The sequence below is a fragment of the Rhinoraja longicauda genome, chromosome 33 (genome assembly GCF_053455715.1).
Source record: "Rhinoraja longicauda isolate Sanriku21f chromosome 33, sRhiLon1.1, whole genome shotgun sequence".
NCBI lineage: Eukaryota > Metazoa > Chordata > Chondrichthyes > Rajiformes > Arhynchobatidae > Rhinoraja > Rhinoraja longicauda.
The window spans coordinates 5179944-5200201 of NC_135985.1; the positions used below are offsets into that span (position 1 = coordinate 5179944).

Below are 20258 nucleotides of genomic sequence, written 5' to 3' on the forward strand. Positions count from 1 at the left end.
AAGTTTTTTTTAGGTTTTCAGATAAAATGATTTCTACGTCAGCATGCCCAGGTTCTCCGCAGATGCTGCCCGACCAGCTGGATCACACCAGCACTTTGTGTCCTTATTTTTCTAGAATAAGCTCACCCGCACAGGATGCGGCAGATGCAGACAGCCGAGGTGAATTCATTGAGTCAGCGGCTTGTAGCTCCCAGCCTGCGGGGAGGACCAGCAGCAGTCTTTAATTCTTTAAGGCAGATGATACTAAGCTGGGGGGTAGTGTGAATTGTGAGGAAGATGCAATAAGGCTGCAGGGTGACTTGGACAGGTTGTGTGAGTGGGCGGTACATGGCAGATGCAGTTTAATGTAGATAAGTGTGAGGTTATTCACTTTGGAAGTAAGAATAGAAAGGCAGATTATTATCTGAATGGTGTCAAGTTAGGAGGAGGGGGAGTTCAACGAGATCTGGGTGTCCTAGTGCATCAGTCAATGAAAGAAAGCATGCAGGTACAGCAGGCAGTGAAGAAAGCCAATGGAATGTTGGCCTTCATAACAAGAGGAGTTGAGTATAGGAGCAAAGAGGTCCTTCTACAGTTGTACCGGGCCCTGGTGAGACCGCACCTGGAGTACTGTGTGCAGTTTTGGTCTCCAAATTTGAGGAAGGATATTCTTGCTATGGAGGGCGTGCAGCGTAGGTTCACTAGGTTAATTCCCGGAATGGCGGGACTGTCGTATGTTGAAAGGCTGGAGCGATTGGGCTTGTATACACTGGAATTTAGAAGGATGAGGGGGGATCTTATTGAAACATATAAGATAATTAGGGGATTGGACACATTAGAGGCAGGAAACATGTTCCCAATGTTGGGGGAGTCCAGAACAAGGGGCCACAGTTTAAGAATAAGGGGTAGGCCATTTAGAACGGAGATGAGGAAGAACCTTTTCAGTCAGAGAGTGGTGAAGGTGTGGAATTCTCTGCCTCAGAAGGCAGTGGAGGCCAGTTCGTTGGATGCTTTCAAGAGAGAGCTGGATAGAGCTCTTAAGGATAGCGGAGTGAGGGGGTATGGGGAGAAGGCAGGAACGGGGTACTGATTGAGAGTGATCAGCCATGATCGCATTGAATGGCGGTGCTGGCTCGAAGGGCCGAATGGCCTACTCCTGCACCTATTGTCTATTGTCTATTGTCTATTGACCTTTGCACACACATATCTCTGTCTGTAGAGATGCCTTCTGTGCAGAGATGCTGCCTGACCAGCTGAGTTACTCCAGCATTTCAAGTCAAGTCAAGTCAAGTTTATTTGTCACAAGATGTGCAGTGAAATGAAAGTGGCAACGCCTGCAGATTGTGCTAAACTATAAAACAGAATAGAAAAAAAAATTTAAACACAAAAAATAAATTGATACAGTAAATTAAATTAGTCCCTGGTGATATGAGAGTTAACTTGATATGAGAGATGGCCTGTGGGAAGAAACTCTGTCTCATCCTCTCTGTTTTCACAGCGTGACAGCGGAGGCGTTTGCCTGACCGTAGCAGCTGGAACAGTCCGTTGCTGGGGTGGTAGGGGTCCCCCATAATGTTGCTGGCTCTGGATCTGCACCTCCTGATGTATAGGTCCTGCAGGGGGGTGAGTGTAGTTTCCATAGTGCGTTCAGCCGAACGCACTACTCTCCGCAGAGCCTTCCTGTCCTGGGCAGAGCTATTCCCAAACCAGATTGTGATGTTCCCGGACAAGATGCTTTCTACAGCTTAGAAGCACTGAAGGATCCTCAGAGAGACTCTAAATTTCCTCAACTGTCTGAGGTGGTAAAGGCGCTGCCTTGCCTTACTCACCAGTACGGCAATGTGTGTTGTCCATTTTGTGTCTATCTTCTGTTTGAAGAGAGTCTGAAAAAGGGTCTCAGCCTAAAACACGACCCTATGGCGAGTCGTAGGCGAAGTACGTTGAGGTAGACGTTTATTGTAACATTAACAACCGTGACAATCAACGCATCAAACGACAGACAGCATCTTACTGTCTCCTCTGGAGGACTAAACGAGACTGAACCGTTCCTTTACCTGCGCGCCACCTCACCCCTTCTACCAATCAGAGGGTTCGATGGTCTGGACCAATCCCTGTGTCCCTACATGACCCCCTCCCAGAACCCTCGGTGCGGTACCGGTCAGGTGCCCGGACCATCCGACCGGAGCGGGTGCAGAGAGGAGAGGGGGGCCCTGCCGGGGGTGGGGACGGGGAAACCGGCACCGCGGGAGGAGGGGAAACTGCCGGAGCCGGAGGGGGCAGTGGCAAGGAGACCGGGGGAAGCGGGGTCCCGAACGGGGGCAGCGAGGGGGAAAACTGCTGTACGGGAGCCGCGGCCGGTGGGCGGCCTCGGCGAGGAGGTTGAGCCGCTGTGACGGGCTGGTCTGGGTCCAAATAGGCAGGCTTGAGGCGGGACCCAGAGACGACCTCTTGTCTTGTACCCACTTCTAACGTGAAGGTGACTGTGCCTCTCTTCACTACCCTGAACGGACCCTGGTAAACTGGTCGGAAAAGTGGGCGGTGGGCATCGATGCGCCGAAAAATGAACTCGCAGTCGCCCAAAGCCGGCGGGACGTGTGAAGGGGGATCCCCGTGACGAGAAGCAGGGACCGGGGCCAGGGACCCCACCCACGCTCGGAGTGCAGCTAAGAGTGCTGTCATGGAGGGAGGGGGGGTGGAACATTGGGGAAGAACGTCGCCTGGTACTCGTAGGGGCGAGCCATAGACCAGGTCTGCCGAGGAACTCCGAGATCGTGCTTTGGAGCCGTGCGGATACCCAGGAGAACCCATGGGAGCTGGTCGGCCCAGTCGGGGCCGGACAGGCGGGCAGTGAGTGAGGCTTTAAGCTGTCTGTGGAACCGTTCCACCATCCCGTTGGCCTGGGGGTGATAGGCGGTGGTTTGTTGTAACCGGGACCCGCACAGCTGAGTCAGAGCCACCCACAGGGACGAGGTGAATTGGGCGCCCCGGTCGGTAGTGATGACGTCCGGGACGCCGAAACGGGCAATCCAATTTAGCGCCAGAGCCCGCGCGCAGGAGGCTGCTGAGATGTCGGACAACAGGAGCGCCTCTGGCCACCGGGTGAACCGCTCGACTACCGTGAGGAGGTGGGTGTAGCCCCTGGAGTGGGGTAACGGGCCGACGAGATCCACATGGATGTGGAGGAATCGGACTGCGGGGACCGTGAACTGCTGGACGGGGGGCCGAGTGTGTCGGTGGACCTTGGAGGTTTGGCACAGAATGCAGGAGCGGACCCAGGAGGCCACCTGCTTCCGCAGCCCGTGCCAGACAAATCGAGCCGCAATCAGAGCTGAAGTGGCCCGTATGGACGGGTGTGCCAGGCCGTGAATAGTGTCGAAAACCTGGCGCTGCATGGAAGTGGGTACTACCGGGCAGGTGCGCGGCAGGGAAACATCGCACCAGAGTTTAGTAGGCGTGGGACCACAGGCTACCTGTGCCAACCGCAACCCCGAGGTGGTGTGGGGACAGGGAGGGGATGTCTTCCAGGCGCTGAGCCTCCGCGAGCTCCTGGAAATCCACCCCGGAACTTACCTCGGCAACCGGGGAAACCGCCGGTCTGGACAGGGCATCCGTGACAGCGTTTAGTTTTCCCGCAATGTGCCGAACGTCGGTGGTAAATTCTGAAACGTAAGTGAGGTGTCGCTGCTGGCGGGCCGACCACGGATCGGAAACCTTCGAAAAAGCAAACGTCAGTGGCTTGTGGTCAGTGAAAGCCACGAAAATGCGACCCTCTAAAAAATAGCGAAAATGACGGATCGCCAGGTAGAGGGCCAGGAGTTCCCGATCAAAGGCACTGTAAGCTATCTCGGGGCGAGTAAGCTGGTGGCTGAAAAAGGCCAAAGGGTGCCAGACGCCGTTAACCTGCTGTTCTAAGACGCCCCCCACCGCCACACCGGAGGCATCGACAGTGAGGGCAGTGGGGGCAGAGGAGCGCGGGTGGACGAACATGGTGGCGTTCGCGAGGGCCAGCTTGGCTGCTGCGAAAGCCGTGTCGGCAGCAGGGGACCACACGAGCTCGGTGGGGTTACCCGCGAGGCATTGGAAAAGGGGGCGCATGATCCGGGCTGCCGCCGGGACGAAGCGGTGGTAAAAGTTTACCATCCCTACAAACTCTTGTAACCCTTTGATAGTGTCGGGGCGGGGGAAGGAGCGGATAGCAGCCACCTTCTCGGGCAAGGGAACGGCACCTGCCTGTGCGATCCGATGGCCCAGGAAATCTACTGAGGATAGTCCGAATTGGCATTTGGATGGGTGTAGGATCAGACCGTGGTCCTGCAACATTTGGAATATGGAGCGCAGGTGGGACCGGTATTCGTGAGCCGACCGACTTGCCACGAGAATATCGTCCAGATATATGAATACAAAAAGCATACCCCGACCCACATGATCCATGAGGCGTTGGAACAAGCGCCTGGGCGGCGTTTTGAGGCCGAAAGGCATCCGCAGCCACTCGAAAAGCCCGAACGGGGTGATTGTGGCGGTCTTAGGGATGTCTGCAGGGCGAACCGGGATCTGGTGATACCCTCGGATTAAGTCCAGTTTTGAGAAAACCGTGGCACCCTCTAGGCTGGCAGAAAAATCCTGAATATGCGGGATCGGGTATCGGTCAGCCGTGGTGATGGCGTTCAGACGTCGGTAATCGCCACATGGTCTCCACCCCCCAGATGCTTTAGGGACCATGTGTAACGGTGAGGCCCACGGGCTATCTGACGGGCGTATGATCCCCAGTCGTTCCAAAGTGAGGAACTCTTCGCGAGCGACTGCCAGCTTATCAGGGGGTAGGCGTCGGGCTCGGGCGAAAACAGGCGGTCCCTCCGTAGGGATGAAGTGCACGACTCCGTGCTTGGCGGCAGGTGTGTCGAATCGCTGGACTAGGGGCTCCGGGAAATCGGCGAGTATCGCAGCAAACGGGTCGGAGGTCGTAGTGACGGCCTGGATGGTCGGGCTGGATGACACGGAAACCGAAGGAGCGGGGGGATCAACGCTACTGAACGACGGTTGCAGGCTCTTCCCGCGGACGTCAGGGATTAACGAAAAAGCCCAAAGGAAATCCGCGCCCAGGATTGCCTGGCCTACATCTGCGATGATGAAAGTCCAGTTGTAGGTCCTGGAACCAAAGGACAGGGACATGTCCCGTGTTCCGTAGGTACGGACAGGGCTGCCGTTGACCGCAATGAGTGGGGGGCCGGTCTTACCTGATCGCGCTTCTTGGCAGGATGGAGGCACAATGCTGACGATCGCACCGGTGTCCACGAGGAAAACGGTACCCGTATGTTGCTCCGCCAGGTAGAGGCGATGGTTCTGGCCGATCGAGATTGCCTCTACATTTGATCGGCCGAGGCATTTCCCGAGAATGTGCAGGAGCTTCTACAGTTGCGTGCCGCTGCTCCCCACCTTCTGTGAAAGAAACACCAGCCGCGCTGGTGTGTTTCTATGTCGCGGGCCTGTTTCAAAATGGCCACCGTCGACGTAGCAGCTTGGCGGGTTTTTTGAAAAGTGGCGGGCGGATGGGCGCCATCTTGGCCGCGCGGTCGGTCGCTCACCTGTGTTGAAACCCGATTTACTGATCTGGGGCGCCTCGCCTTTGCCGCGACCAGTGCGTCCGCCTTTTCTGCGAAATCCATCGGGTCCCCGAAAGTAACGTCTGCTAGGACTACGCGGACGTCCTCTGGCATCTTTTCGCGGAATGCCTCCTCGAACATGAGGCATTTGGTGTGTTCTCCCGCTAGAGTCATCATCTCCGTCATGAGGACCGACGGCGGTCGGTCCCCGAGCTCAGGTAAGTGCAGGAGTGTGCTGGCCCGCTGTTGTTGGCTGCGCCCGAAGGTTTTCAGCAGCAGCGACTTGAGTCCCGCATACTTGACGGTTTCTGGCGGGTCGGTGATGTACTGTGCGACCCATGCGGACGTTTCCGACGGCAGGACGCTCAGTAGGTGGTAGAACCTGGTCGCGTCCTCCTGTATTCCCCTGAGGTGGAACTGTGCCTCCGCTTGGGCGAACCACAGGCGTGGTTGGTGGGCCCAGAACGGGGGCAGATGAACGCCGACTGCGTTTGGCGTCGATGCCTCCCGATGGGACATCTTGGTGATCTGTGATCACGTCGGGGTCACCACTATGGCGAGTCGTAGGCGAAGTACGTTGAGGTAGACGTTTATTGTAACATTAACAACCGTGACAATCAACGCATCAAACGACAGACAACCATAAATCTTACTGTCTCCTCTGGAGGACTAAACGAGATTGAACCGTTCCTTTACCTGCGCACCACCTCACCCCTTCTACCAATCAGAGGGTTCGATGGTCTGGACCAATCCCTGTGTCCCTACAACCCATCCCTTCTCTTCAGAGATGCTATCTGTCCCGCTGAGTTACTCCAGCATTTTATGTCTATCTTCGGTGTAAATCAGCATCTGCAGTTCCTTCCACAACATATATATTTCTCTACAAGTAACCCTTGCATCCCCTCTCTCTCTCTGTCCCATCCCCCCCCCCCCCCCCCCCCCCCCCCCCCCTCCTCCACTGATGTCGTTGTACTGGCTTCAGACGTCTTATTGAGTCTTATTGTCTGTAACTCGTTTTCACCTGGTCTACAGTTAACAATGGCCCCGGTCCCTTTATGATCATCACTTTTTTTTGCACATCTTTCATTCATTCATTAATTTGTTCTATATTCCCCGTCTATATCTCTCGTTTCCCTCTCCCCTGACTCTCAGTGTGAAGAAGTGTCTCAACACGAAACGTCACCTTATTCCTTCTCTCCAGAGATGCTGCCAGTCCCCGCTGAGTTACTCCAGCACTGACGGTGTGTGGTGTGTTTGTGCGTTTGTCTGTGTGACTGTGTGTGTGTGTTTGTCACTGTGTGTGTGTTTGTCACTGTGTGTGTGTGTGTGACTGTGTGTGTGTGTGACTGTGTGTGTTTGTGAGACTGTGTGTGTGTGACTGTGTCTGACTGTGTGTGTGTGCGACTGTGTATATGACTGACTCTGTGTATGTGTGTGCGACTGTGTGTATGACTGACTGTGTGTGTGACCGACTGTGTGTGTGACTGACTGTGTGACTGACTGTGTGTGTTTGTCACTGTGTGTGTGACTGTGTGTGACTGTGAGACACTGTCTGTGACTGACTGTGTGTGTGTGAGACTGTATGCGTGTGACTGTGTCTGACTGTGTGTGTGTGTGCGACTGTGTATATGACTGACTGTGTGTGTGTGTATGCGACTGTGTGTGTGACTGACTGTGTGTGTGACTGACTGTGTGTGACTGACTGTGTGTGACTGACTGTCCGTGTGTGTGTGACTGTGTGTGTGTGTCTGTGTGTGTGTGTGACTGTGTGTGTGTGTGTGTGTGACTGTATGTGTGTCTGTGACTGTGTGTGTGTGTGTGACAATAAACAATAGGTGCAGGAGGAGGCCATTCGGCCCTTCGAGCCAGCACCGCCATTCAATGTGATTATGGCTGATACCATACTCTCAAGTCTGACACCCTCACCCTGACCACCAGCAGAAGCCTCTCCATATCAATGTGCAGGCTGTATTAGACTAGAGCATGCATCTTGCTACCCTCCCGCTGAATGAATATTTTGGGGAAAGTAATATTAACTACTGAGACCAATGCCAACTAATGAAGCTTGTGCGACTCATTTCCTAGTTTAACCAGAAAAAAATAACCTACAGAAGTATTAATATTCAGAGATCTCTTCAAGAAGTGCTTAATTTCCCTCCCTCAGCAACCACTGTCATCATTTGTTCCATACAAAGGGCACTCAGTACCTTTACCTTTGGTACAATATTTTGCAGTTTAGTTCCATTTGAATGAGCTGCTCTATAGTTCAGAATGTGAATAGCCCTTTCTATCAGTGGACCATTGATTTGCAGCTTTCTACGTGCAAGTTTGAGAAATATTTGTTGCAACTGCCGGGGTAACTTTGAAAATGTTTGAAAAATAGTGAACACTATTTGTCACAGAAGCGGAAATGTATCATTGAAAAGCCAAGTGTGAAAAGCTCAATCTGAAATAATAACGCTGATAGAAATATTCAGCAGGGCAGGCGGGTATCTATGATGGGAGGGGGAAAGACACCTGATGTTTCAGTACAATAAGTTTTCAACAGAATTAGCCAATACTGACGTAACCTCAGTCTGAAGAAGGGTCTCAATCAGTACCCCGTTCCTGCCTTCTCCCCATACCCCCTGACTCCGCTATCCTTAAGAGCTCTATCTAGCTGTACATATAGAGGCGGGGCCGGGGAGCAATGGCGGCGCCCAGGCGCGGTTGCCGGGGTAACGGCGGCCCAGCGCCATGCCGAGCCCATGCCCATGAGCAAGCGGGCTCGCCATTGGTCCGCGGTGCCGCGGGTTGCCCGGCTGCCGGCCAATGGCGGCGCTGTCCACGTGCGCGTCCCCCCCGCTGATTGGTGATCACGCTCCGATCAGCCGCGCCGCGCCCGCGCAACCCAACCTGCTGGTCGCCGGGGGGAAGCGGGACTTCGCCCCGTGCTGATCGACGGCCGCCAGCCCCAATCAGGAGCGGCGGGGACGCGTTTGACGGCGCCACTCTCCAATCAGAGGAGCTGGCGGGAGCGTCACCCAGGGCGACGGGGGCGGGACGGCGGGCGGGACGGCGGGCGAGCCGACCAATGGGGGGAGGCGGAGGGTCAAGGTTGGTTGCACCGCGGCAGGGGGCGGGGAGAGAGAGCTTCCCCCGCAGTCACCTCAGCGGAGGGAGAAGGTGGAAAGAGAGAGGGAGAGAAAGAGAGAGAGATGTAAGAGAGAGATGTAAGAGAGAGAAAAAGAAAGAGAAAGAAAGGAGGACAGCGAAGAAGGAGGAGGGGATGTGTGAATGAGAGAAGAAAGAGAGGGGTGAAGGAGAGGAGGGAGAAGGAGAGGAGGGAGAATAGGAGGAGCGGGTGTGGGTGGAGGTCTATGCGGGCCCGGCTCGGCCCGGTCTGGTCCGCCGCCCCCACCCCCACCCCGGCCATGATGGGCGTCCGGCTGAAGAGTTTCGGCATCGTGCTGGACGGCCGTGATCTGAGCAGCTACTCGAGCGGGGAGCGGGTGTCGGGGCAGCTGCTGCTGGAGGCCGGCGCCCTGCTGCCCGTCACCCAGCTGCGGCTGGAGGCCAAGGGCTGTGCCCGCGTCCACTGGGGCGACGGCCCGGCCCCGGCAACAGCGCCCGGCGGCCCGGACACGGCAGCGGCTGCGGGGCGGCCCCGCGATGAGGTGGTGTACCTGCAGCAGCGGCAGGTGGTGCGGCGGGCAGAAGGTACGGTGAGGGAGATGCCCCACCGCCCAGCCTCACCCTCTGTCCACACTGTCCCCCTCTCCCCACACTGTCACCCCTCCCCACACTGTCCCCCTCTCCCCACACTGTCCCCCTCTCCCCACACTGTCCCCCCTCCCCTCCCCTCCCCACACTACCCCCCCTCCCCTCCCCACACTACCCCCCCTCCCCTCCCCACACTACCCCCCCTCCCCTCCCCACACTACCCCCTCCCCTCCCCTCCCCACACTGTCCCCCCCCTCCCCTCCCCTCCCCACCCCACACTGTCCCCCCTCCCCTCCCCACACTGTCCCCTTCCCCTCTCCCCACACTGTCCCCTCTCCCCACACTGTCCCCTCTCCCCACACTGTCCCCTCTCCCCACACTGTCCCCTCTCCCCACACTGTCCCCTCTCCCCACACTGTCCCCTCTCCCCACACTGTCCCCTCTCCCCACACTGTCCCCTCTCCCCACACTGTCCCCTCTCCCCACACTGTCCCCTCTCCCCACACTGTCCCCTCTCCCCACACTGTCCCCTCTCCCCACACTGTCCCCTCTCCCCACACTGTCCACTCTCCCCACCCTACAGTGTCCACCCTCCCCTCTCCCCACCCCACACTGTCCACTCTCCCCACCCCACACTGTCCATTCTCCCCACCCCACACTGTCCCCCTCTCCTCTGCCCACTGTCCCCCCCTCACCCTCTGCCCACACTGTCCCCCCCTCACCCTCTGCCCACACTGTCCCCCCACCGGCCAGCCTCACCCACTGCCCACACTGTGTCCCCCCACCGCCCAGCCTCACCCTCTGCCCACACTGTGTCTCACCCTCTGCCCACACTGTCCTCTGCCCACACTGTCCCCCTCTGTCCACAATGTGTCCCCCCTCCTCCTCCTCTATTCTCACTGTCCCCCTCCCCTCTCCCCACACTGTCCCCCTCTCCTCACACTGTCCCCTTCTCTCCCCACACTGCCCCCTTCTCTCCCCACACTGCCCCCCTCTCCTCTGCCCACACTGCCCCCCTCTCCTCACCCTGTCCACCTCTCCCCACTCTGTCCACCTCTCCCCACTCTGTCCACCTCTCCCCACCCTGTCCACCTCTCCCCACCCTGTCCACCTCTCCCCACCCTGTCCACCTCTCCCCACCCTGTCCACCTCTCCCCACCCTGCCCCCTCCTTCTATACTGCACCCTCTCTCTCTACCCCCTTAATCTCCATCACCCATTCTCTCTCTCTTACCGTCTCCCTCTCCAACCCCTCCTCTCCCTCCATCCTCTTGTCTCCCTCCCCTCCACCTCTATCCCTATTCTCCCTTCCCGTCTCTTCTCCTCCCCTCTATCTCCCCCCCTCCTCTCTCTCCAGCCTCCCCACTGCCAGAAGCCTATTTCCATATCCATGTTGAGGCTATATTAAACCAGAACATGCATCTGCTATCTTCCTGCTGAATCAGTACTTTGGGGAAAGTTACATTAACCACAGAGACCAATGACACACGTGTGATTTATTCATTTCCAAATTGTAGCACTCGTAGAACTTAAGGTACAGAAGTATTAGTTTTGAGAGATCACTTTATGTAAAGGTAATTGTGTTGAATCTCCCCTTCCTCGGGACCAGCGGTCATATTTTTGGGGGGGGGGGGATACTCTCTATAAATACCATACTCTCAAGTCTGACACCCTCACCCTGACCACCAGCAGAAGCCTCTCCATATCAATGTGCAGGCTGTATTAGACTAGAGCATGCATCTGCTACCCTCCCGCTGAATGAATATTTTGGGGAAAGTAATATTAACTACTGAGACCAATGCCAACTAATGAAGCTTGTGCAACTCATTTCCTAGTTTAACCAGAAAAAAATAACCTACAGAAGTATTAATATTCAGAGATCTCTTCAAGAAGTGCTTAATTTCCCTCCCTCAGCAACCACTGTCATCATTTGTTCCATACAAAGGGCACTCAGTACCTTTGGTACAATATTTTGCAGTTTAGTTCCATTTGAATGAGCTGCTCTATAGTTCAGAATGTGAATAGCCCTTTCTATCAGTGGACCATTGATTTGCAGCTTTCTACGTGCAAGTTTGAGAAATATTTGTTGCAACTCCCGGGGTAACTTTGAAAATGTTTGAAAAATAGTGAACACTATTTGTCACAGAAACGGAAATGTATCATTGAAAAGCCAAGTGTGAAAAGCTCAATCTGAAATAATAACGCTGATAGAAATATTCAGCAGGGCAGGCGGGTATCTATGATGGGGGGGGGGAAAGACACCTGATGTTTCAGTACAATAAGTTTTCAACAGAATTAGCCAATACTGACGTAACCTCAGTCTGAAGAAGGGTCTCGACCCGAAACGTCGCCCATTCCTTCTCTACTGAGATGCTGCCTGACCTGCTGAGTTACTCCAGCATTTTGTGAATAAATACCTTCGATTTGTACCAGCATCTGCAGTTATTTTCTTATATAATCTAGAAAGGCCAGCTTTCCGAATGTTAAATTTATTGTGTTGAAGGCAGTAACATTCCAAATTGGAAAATGAAATGTTTCCCAAACTACAGTTGGGAACTTTTAAGTGAACTTGGAACATGAGGCTAATGTAGAGGTCAGGAAGGGAAGCTTGAGATCTTCCTTTGGAATGAGTTCCATAACTTTCCAGCCACATTTTCTGGCAATTAGTCTGTAAAGCAGTTGATAATGTACCTAATCCAGTACTTTTTTAGCAATATTTATAGATTTATATAATTTTAAAACATTCTGCTTAATTTCATGCTGAAAAGAATGTATGTTGAAATTTAATCCATTCTGCTGAGTTATTCTGTAAACCCAATCTACGTGGGTTTGGCCATTATAGCAGAGGCACAGTTTGAAGTGTTTGGAAATTAGCTAGTTTGTTGTGGGGAAAGGAAAATCTAATTAATATAGATGACTTTTTTGAAGATTGCAGTGAATTGAGTAAATCTTTGCACTTGCCAATAATGTGACTAAAGCACCATGACTGAATTATATTCTATCTCCTTACTACCCTCTCTTCCTCCCCCCCCCCCCCCCCCAACCAACCCCCCCCCCTCCCCTCTCCATACCTTCACTTGTTTCATTTATTTGTATATTTTGGAAAAGGAGGCGGTGCAATGAATAAAGACATTAATTTGGCTTTTCAAATTACTATCTTCCAGTATGTATATCTATAACGTTTGATTTCTTGCAAATACTCTTTCACGTTATTGATATGTTGTACAACTTTGTTCTTTCTTAACAGATGATGAGGGATACTTCATATTACAACCTGGGAAACATGAATTTCCTTTCAGTTTTCATCTTCCACAAGGGTAAGTGATCTATTAAAAAAAAGTTTTTTTAATTCACAAAAATAAATGGCAGCAAAGATTCTACAATGCATTTTAATTGTCCAAAACAGGCCATTGGTCACATCCTTCAGTGGAAAATATGGCAGTGTCAAGTATTGGGTGACAGCTATACTGGAGCGACCTTGTGGCGCAAGTCAAGTTGTGAAGAGGGAATTCTCTGTAACAAGTCAAATTGATGTTAATGCACCATATTTCTTGGTAAGTTAATTTGTTTTTGTATTGCATTTTTGGAAACATTTAAACAACTGTCAACGGGATTTTAGAACATCTGTGCTATTGTCTTGCAAGTAGATCAACCTAAAACAAATATCAATTCTGATAAACTCAAAAGTGAATAGATTTTGCATTTATTAATTGATGATCCCATTCTAAAGGTTTGGCTTTATAATTGTATGTTCAGGTTTAAAAATTAATATAAATCTACAACTTGCAGATACTACAGTTTGGTCCACAAAATCTGAAATATTGGAAGTTGCGGGCAGACCAATAGAAGTATATACAATCATGAGGGGCAAAGAAAGGGTAGGCAGAACCTATTACCCAAGTTGGAAAAAATCAAATATTAGTGGGCACAACTTTAAAATGGGAGGGGCACAATTTAAAGTAGATGTGCAGGGCAAGTTTTTTTGTTTTACACATTTGGTGGCAAGTACTTGGACTATGCTGCCAGGGGTGTTGGTGGAGTCAAAAATGATAGTAGCATTTAAGAGCCTTTTGGATAGGCACGTGAATATGCAGGAAAGGAGAATGGGTTATGTCGATGCAGATAAAATTGATCATTTTCGACACAGACAATGTGGGCCGAAGGGCCTGTTCCTCTGCTGTGCTGCTTCAAGTACTAAAATAACTAATTAGCTGTGAAGTACTGACATTGCTCAGCAAAATGTAAATATTGCAATCTTAACGCACGTAATGGGTGTCACTGGTATAATTTGTTTTGAGGAAACTCTTAAGAGGCTATGTAGAATTTGAATTAAAACTTTGCAGCCACATTTTCTGGCAATTAGTCTGTAAAGCAGTGCATAACGTACCTAATCCAATACTTTTTAGCGATATTTATAGATTAACTTGCAATTAGTGTTTAGGAAGAATTTTTAATTGCAAATATCCTTTTGATTGATGTCATTTAGACAGATTCCTCACTGTACCTCAGTGGTGCTTTGAATAGCCTGATTAGTTTAGCAAATAAATATCTCAACTATGCTTCAGATTAAAACAAACCACTAATGGATAACACCACCTTGAAATTGAATACTGACAGATAACTATTTAGTTCTTACTGAACTGTTTATCATTTCCTTTTCAGGCTTCAGTGTCAAAGAGTATAGAGAAGACAATTGGTTGTTGGCTTTTTACCTCTGGACCAATATCATTAAGTGCCAAAATTGAGCGAAGTGGATTTTGTAATGGTAAGTTAAATTTAAAAAACACTTTTACATAAGCGCTTTCACCTAAACATTTTATTTCCCCGTGCTAACTGTAATTTTACCACAGGTGAAGCAATCCCAATCTATGCGGAGTTTGAGAATTGTTCATCACGGCTCGTTATGCCAAAAGCTGCTATTTTTCAAACCCAGACTTATCTCGCAAATGAAAAAACTAAGACGTTTCGACAAATTATTGCAAATGTCCGTGGAAACCATGTTGCCTCTGGTAGTACAGAATCGTGGAATGGGAAGAGTCTCAAAATCCCACCAGTGAACCCATCTATCTTAGACTGCAGCATTATCAGAGTGGAATACTCGTTAGCTGTAAGTATGTTTGTGACGTATTAATACGGGTTTATGAAAACCTCAATATAAGTTATTATAACACTTCCCTTCATGGCAGCTAAGAACGCAAGCAATTAATGCATAAGATTGTAAAAACAGACAATAGCTTATTTTTCATAAAGTTCTAAATACATTTTTCATTTGGGTCTTCACTTTTTTATCTTTTCATATACAGGTTTATGTACACATTCCAGGTTCTAAAAAGCTAATGCTGGAGCTTCCTATAGTTATTGGTACAATCCCATACAATAGCTTTGGAAGCAGAACATCCAGCATTTCTGGTCATTTTGGTCTGGATATGAGTTGGCTTCAACTTGCCCTACCAGAACAACCTGAAGGTAAATGATCTACATATCTATTTGATATTGTGAAACATCTTATCAATGGAACTGGAATTATTGGAAGTAGACACCTGGATTTTGGAATTGACGGTGGATTCATTGTTCACAAAATGCTGGAGTAACTCAGCAGGTCAGGCAGCATCTCAGGAGAGAAGGAATGGGTGACGTTTTTGGTCGAGACCCTTCTTCAGACTGAAGAATTAATTGTAGTCACAGCTGATCTCAAACATCCCATAGAGTTGGAAAGCGCAATAAGTTAGCATCTTCTGATATCTGTTGCTGTTAAGTGCTCATTCCAAGATATCTTTTGGAATCTAGCAACAATGTTGTAATCAAGGATGCAGAGCAGCAATAAAGAACTCTCCCAGATAACAGATGAAAAGCAAATCTCTGCCGTTTTAAAGCTAATTGCAATTGCACACAAATTAAGGTAGCAACTTGAATATATCCAATTATTCTGAAAACCAACCAACCAAAGATTTGAGGGCACACCAAAGATTTGAGGGAATGTCAATCTATATTTACAAAATTGAAATTCTGTAAATTGCAGGTGTTATGGCAATTAAAAGCTTAATTGCGTCTATTGAAGCAGAATATAACATTTGAAAGTTTTTTTTTTCTAAAGTGAAAAACCTGAGTACCCCAAATTATTGCCAATCAAAAGAAATGCAGATATTGGAACTTGGTTATGAAAACAAAGTGCTAGAACACTCATTGGGCAAGGCAGCATCTATGGAAAGGGAAATGGTCATAACATATCAGGTGAAAGACTGTCGGGAAGGGGAAGAGAACAAGTTGGTTTTAAGTTTTACAAAAGGAGGAGTAGCTAGGATAAAAATAATTTCCGTGAAAAGCGGGTTATGGTTTGCCATAGGGACAGGTTGAAGCAGTCATCTGGTCAATATGTTAAGGGGGGCTAGTTGGAGGGAATACAACGAAAGGAGATTGAAATGTTGTAACATGCGTGGCTGTGAGATGACCGCACATGTTGAGCTGTGCCAGTGGGGGAAGAGGGAAGAGAGACAGAAGTTAAGCCAATGCCTCACATGGGTGACTAAATAGCAGAAATGGCCCAATTGATATAGAAAGTAAGCGACCTCGGGCCTTGCAATAGTGCAGGACGCCCCACTGGTCAGAATAGAATGGAAAATTAAAGTGATGAAACGGCAAACTTGGGATTGCTCTGCCAACTAAGCAAATGCTTTGCAGAGAGATGAAACAATTTGTGTTTCATTTCTACTTTATATTGGAGACCACATTGCATCCACTGAACTCTGTGCACTGGATTAGAAGTCAAAATGGATTGCTGCTTCATCTGGAACAGCTATTTGTTTCACCAAGATTGATGTTGGATCTCTTTTTGCAAGTTTTAACAAAGGGTCTTCAACCTGAAATATTCATTCCTGTTCATTTTTAACAGATGCTGCCTGACCTGAGTGCTTCCAACTTTTTTTTACATTCACCTAAGGTTCTTGGAAATTCATTGTTTGTTCGAGAAACCTGAAAAGTCCTGCTAATTAACTATCGGTTTTGATTTGCCTTAATGGTACATACACATACAGTGCCCTCCATAATGTTTGGGACCAAAACCCATCATTTATTTATTTGCCTCAGTACTCTACAATTTGAGATTTGGAATAGAAAAAAAATCACATGTGGTTAAAGTGTACATTGTCAGATTTTAATAAAGGCAATTTATATACATTTTGGTTTCACCATGTAGAAATTACAGCAGTTCATGTTCATGGCTTCTAATGTTGTGATTGTTGACGGTGATTCAGATTATAAAGCTCTCCTTTGCTTTTTCCATAAAGCTCCACCCAACTATGCTGATGTCGTGTCTGAGGAAGACCTTGCCAGACAATTTCCTTCTCATCCGCAAGCTGATGATTTAGAGCATGAATTTGGCAGCCCCATATTTGCTTACATTCAGGAATTCAGATTTCAGCCACCACCAGTTTATTCAGAGGTTTGTACACGTTTTTTGATACTCTGTTTTAATGAGGCCAAACTTTCTTTACACAAATTATATTTTCTATTATAACAATTGTATTGTCTGCCACCTGCATTACTTTAGAGACTAGCTACATTTCAAAATAAGTATATCAATTGTTTTGCCCTTGTAGGTTGATCCCAACCCTGCCTTTGCAGAAGAGGTGCAGCATGATGTATCGTTTGAAATTTGAGCAGGATTTCTGTAACTTGAGGTCATCTGTAATTCGAATAGTTCAGGGTGGAAGTATAAAGCATCTCAGGGCTGCAAGAGGATCATTTGAACGAGAGACAACTGAGAAGATGGTGAACAATCATTGGCCCGCACACTGGGCAGAGGAGCGAGGAAGGGCTGCTGCTGATCCTGAACCAAGGGGGGAGAAAAAGGGAAAATGTCAGTCCAGACACAACGGAGCAATAGAAACCTTGTTCTCAAGTGCTGTAAGCAACCAAATGCATTGACTTCAGACTTACTGCAACGTTAACAACTGATGGTGGGGTGATGATGGAAGCTCCACCCACTCACTATCTCCATCAGTAGAAGGGAGAAAAGAAGCCCGAACTATTGGGGATTGTTGATCCTAGTTGGAAAAACCAACACTCAATGTTTACGTTTGCATTTCAATGCCCTCTTAAAACACTATAGTGTTTCCTTTTGTGTGAATATTTTCCAGTTATTGAAATTACTGCCAATATTGCTTTAAGTGCTGAGCAAATTAATAGCTTCAGAAAATGGTTGCCATATCTGCATTTGTAGCTATCAAAGAATTTGATTTGACATTGTTTATGAATCTGTACGCGGTCGATGTATTGTAGTGCATAATCATTTGGTGCCTCTATAAATGCAGGCCAGCTGAATAGAGGGAATAGTTTTGCCAGCCTAAATACTATCTGGAAAAGTGGAGCAGATAGGGGTGGCATGGTGGTGCTAACTATGGTATTAGAAGAGGTGCTCGGGACAATTACATATGCTAATAAATTGTTCACTACTATGAATGTCGGACAACTGGCTTTCATGCCATATATCTTGTGAAGGTATTTGCAAGGTTTTTTTTGACTGATGTTTACCAGTACTTAAATAGGGAGTGGTTGGATTCCAAGACGATATGCTAAATTTGCATGTACAGTGTGTCCTGGCAACTTTTTAATAAAAATTGAAATTTTGAGCAGAGAAATGTGACCATAATCTCTCGGCATGTCCTAAACAGCCACACTGTTGATTTTGTAGTAAAGCAGCAATTCTGGGTTGTTGAGATTTTGCATGTACACGACAGTCTTTCTACGTTTTGTTCACTTCCCTAACAAGAAAAGCGCTTACTCGAGTGGCGACCTTGCATTTAATGCATCTATGGAATACGGTGTTTCATGTGATCAAACAGGAATTATTGCGGCTGCCTTTTTTTCTCCAGCATTCTGGTGATTTCTGCAATTTTGAATTCCCATTTTGATTTCTGATTTGGAAAATTAATGGTGCAATATTGTGTTTCTCAGGGCTTTGACTGTAGTGCACTCCTGATTTTTGTTTTTGTTCTTACTTGTGCTTATTGGGAGGGGACTTTTGTTCTAATTGCTGAAGAATCTTCAGGCTTATTCGTGATTTGTTCAGGGTTACCACTGAAACCCGGAAAAATTGGGTTTTAATCGCAAACCGCATTGGCAAATCAAAAAGTGAGAACTCTTTGCACAGGTATCTTTAATCATATTTTATCGCCAAAATAAATTGCCTCAAGTTTTCAATGTGTATTATATTTTCCATTTTCTAACAATGGACAGAATATTTTTTGAACTTTGTGAGGAAATTCTGGAGCCTGAGGTCAAGATTAAAATCTTTGTAGCTTCACAAATATGACATAAAATGTCTTAAATCTAATATAAAATGATGCACTTGCCTTTTGGAAAATGAAAACTTGGGTCACAGAAGTGGTGACACTACAATGTTAATAGTGTTGTGCATAACCTTTATAGCTTTTTTTCATACTTGTTCATTAACTGTGGTGATGCGTTCAGTAATTGTTTGTATCCTAAAGTGACCTTGTTTTTGTTAAGTCTTGGGTAATCGGAAAGGCAGAGGAGCATTTCAAATGGCGTAAAAACATGAGCACAAATCTGGTACTTTGAATGTGAAGTTATACAATAAGCTAAATGTGCTTTATTCTTTGCCGTTAAAACTGTGACTTTTTCCAATTTTGTTTGCACCTTGATGCAATGGACAGTGTATTTTCTACTATTTAAATCCAATGCAATGTTTTAATAAACTTTTTTGAACATAACCTTTTCTGTACCAATCATACTTTAATTCATTTCCTATAATTTAAATTGACTGGGGTGGAGGGAGAAATTGCTGTGCCATCTCCCCCTTGAGTGGAAAAGCTACAATTACAACATTTGGGCTGTCATCATTCAGTGCTTAGAATGAGCTGTTTTTTTGTTCATTTGTTCCTGTTTCCTATAGTGGAAAGACTTTGGGAACTGAAGATAGACACAAAATGCTGGAGTAACGCAGCGGGACAGGTAGCATCTTGGGAGAGAAGGAATGGGTGACATTTCGGGTCGAGACCCTTCTTCAGACTGATGTTGGGGGAGGGGAGGGGGCGGTATAAAGATAGGATGTAGTAGGAGACAGGAAGACTAGTGGGAGAACTGGGGAGGAGATAGAGAGGGAAAGCTGGGACTATCTGAAGTTAGAGTAGTCATTGTTCATACCGCTGGGTGAAAACGAAGAAGGGTCTCGACCCGCAACGTGAGTCTGAAGAAGGGTCTAGACCCAAAACGTCACCCATTCCTTCTCCTGAGATGCTGCCTGACCTGCTGAGTTACTCCAGCATTTTGTGAATAAATACAAGCGAAATATGAGGTGCTGTTCCTGCAATTTGTGCTGGGCCTCACTCTGACAATGGAGGAGGCCCAGAATGGAAAGGTCAGATTGGGAATGGGAGGGGGAGTGGAAGAGCTGAGCCATCGGGAGATCGAGTTGGTTAAGGCGGACTGAGCGGAGGTGTTGAGCGAAACGATCATCGAGCCTGCGCTTGGTCTCACCAATACAGAGAAGTTGACATCTGTGGGGATCTGAAGAGCTCACTGCTGCTTCACTTCAATCGTTATGATTCAAAGACGGACCCTGGTCTCAGAGTATAGCATCTATAGATACAAGCTAGGATCGGCCTTCAGACCTTTCATAAAATGGTTTAGATGTCTTTCTTTAAATGCAGACAAACCTTTCCTAGCATTCTAGGAGTATTCTGACTCTTACCGTTTTCCACATACAAGTGTGCTCTTTAACCATGCCCCATTAATGCAGGGGCCCATCCTCTGTATGAATGCCCATTGAAGGGTTGTGTAACGTTGCTTGAACCTAATGGGGAAGTAGCCAGGCACCTCAATCAGTGCTGCGGTCACACCAAACTACCCACAGTGTCAGCTGGTCGCTTGTATATACATGCGAGTATACAAATGCATTTAAAGGCACAAAGTGCTGGAGAAACTCAACGGGTCTGACAGCATCTCTGCAGAACATGGA

At 48.4% G+C, this 20258-nt stretch overlaps 1 protein-coding gene across 1 annotated transcript; it reads left to right on the top strand.

The window, feature by feature from the left end:
• Positions 1 to 8710: 8710 nt before the first annotated feature.
• On the top strand, positions 8711 to 18974 carry LOC144608995 (arrestin domain-containing protein 4-like). Its single transcript, XM_078427294.1, has 8 exons — positions 8711 to 9278; positions 12528 to 12597; positions 12687 to 12834; positions 13943 to 14045; positions 14131 to 14387; positions 14584 to 14746; positions 16564 to 16718; positions 16876 to 18974. The coding sequence occupies exons 1-8, from the start codon at positions 8939 to 8941 to the stop codon at positions 16933 to 16935; spliced, it is 1296 nt and encodes a 431-aa protein (XP_078283420.1). The 5' UTR covers positions 8711 to 8938; the 3' UTR covers positions 16936 to 18974.
• The last annotated feature ends 1284 nt before the right edge of the window (positions 18975 to 20258 follow it).

Coding starts and splice junctions, on each gene's coding strand:
- LOC144608995 (XM_078427294.1), top strand. CDS start 8,939: ATGCGGGCCCGGCTCGGCCCGGTCTGGTCCGCCGCCCCCACCCCCACC. Junction 14,388..14,583: donor GAGTGGAATACTCGTTAGCT/GTAAGTATGTTT, acceptor TTTCATATACAG/GTTTATGTACACATTCCAGG. Junction 16,719..16,875: donor CACCACCAGTTTATTCAGAG/GTTTGTACACGT, acceptor TTGCCCTTGTAG/GTTGATCCCAACCCTGCCTT.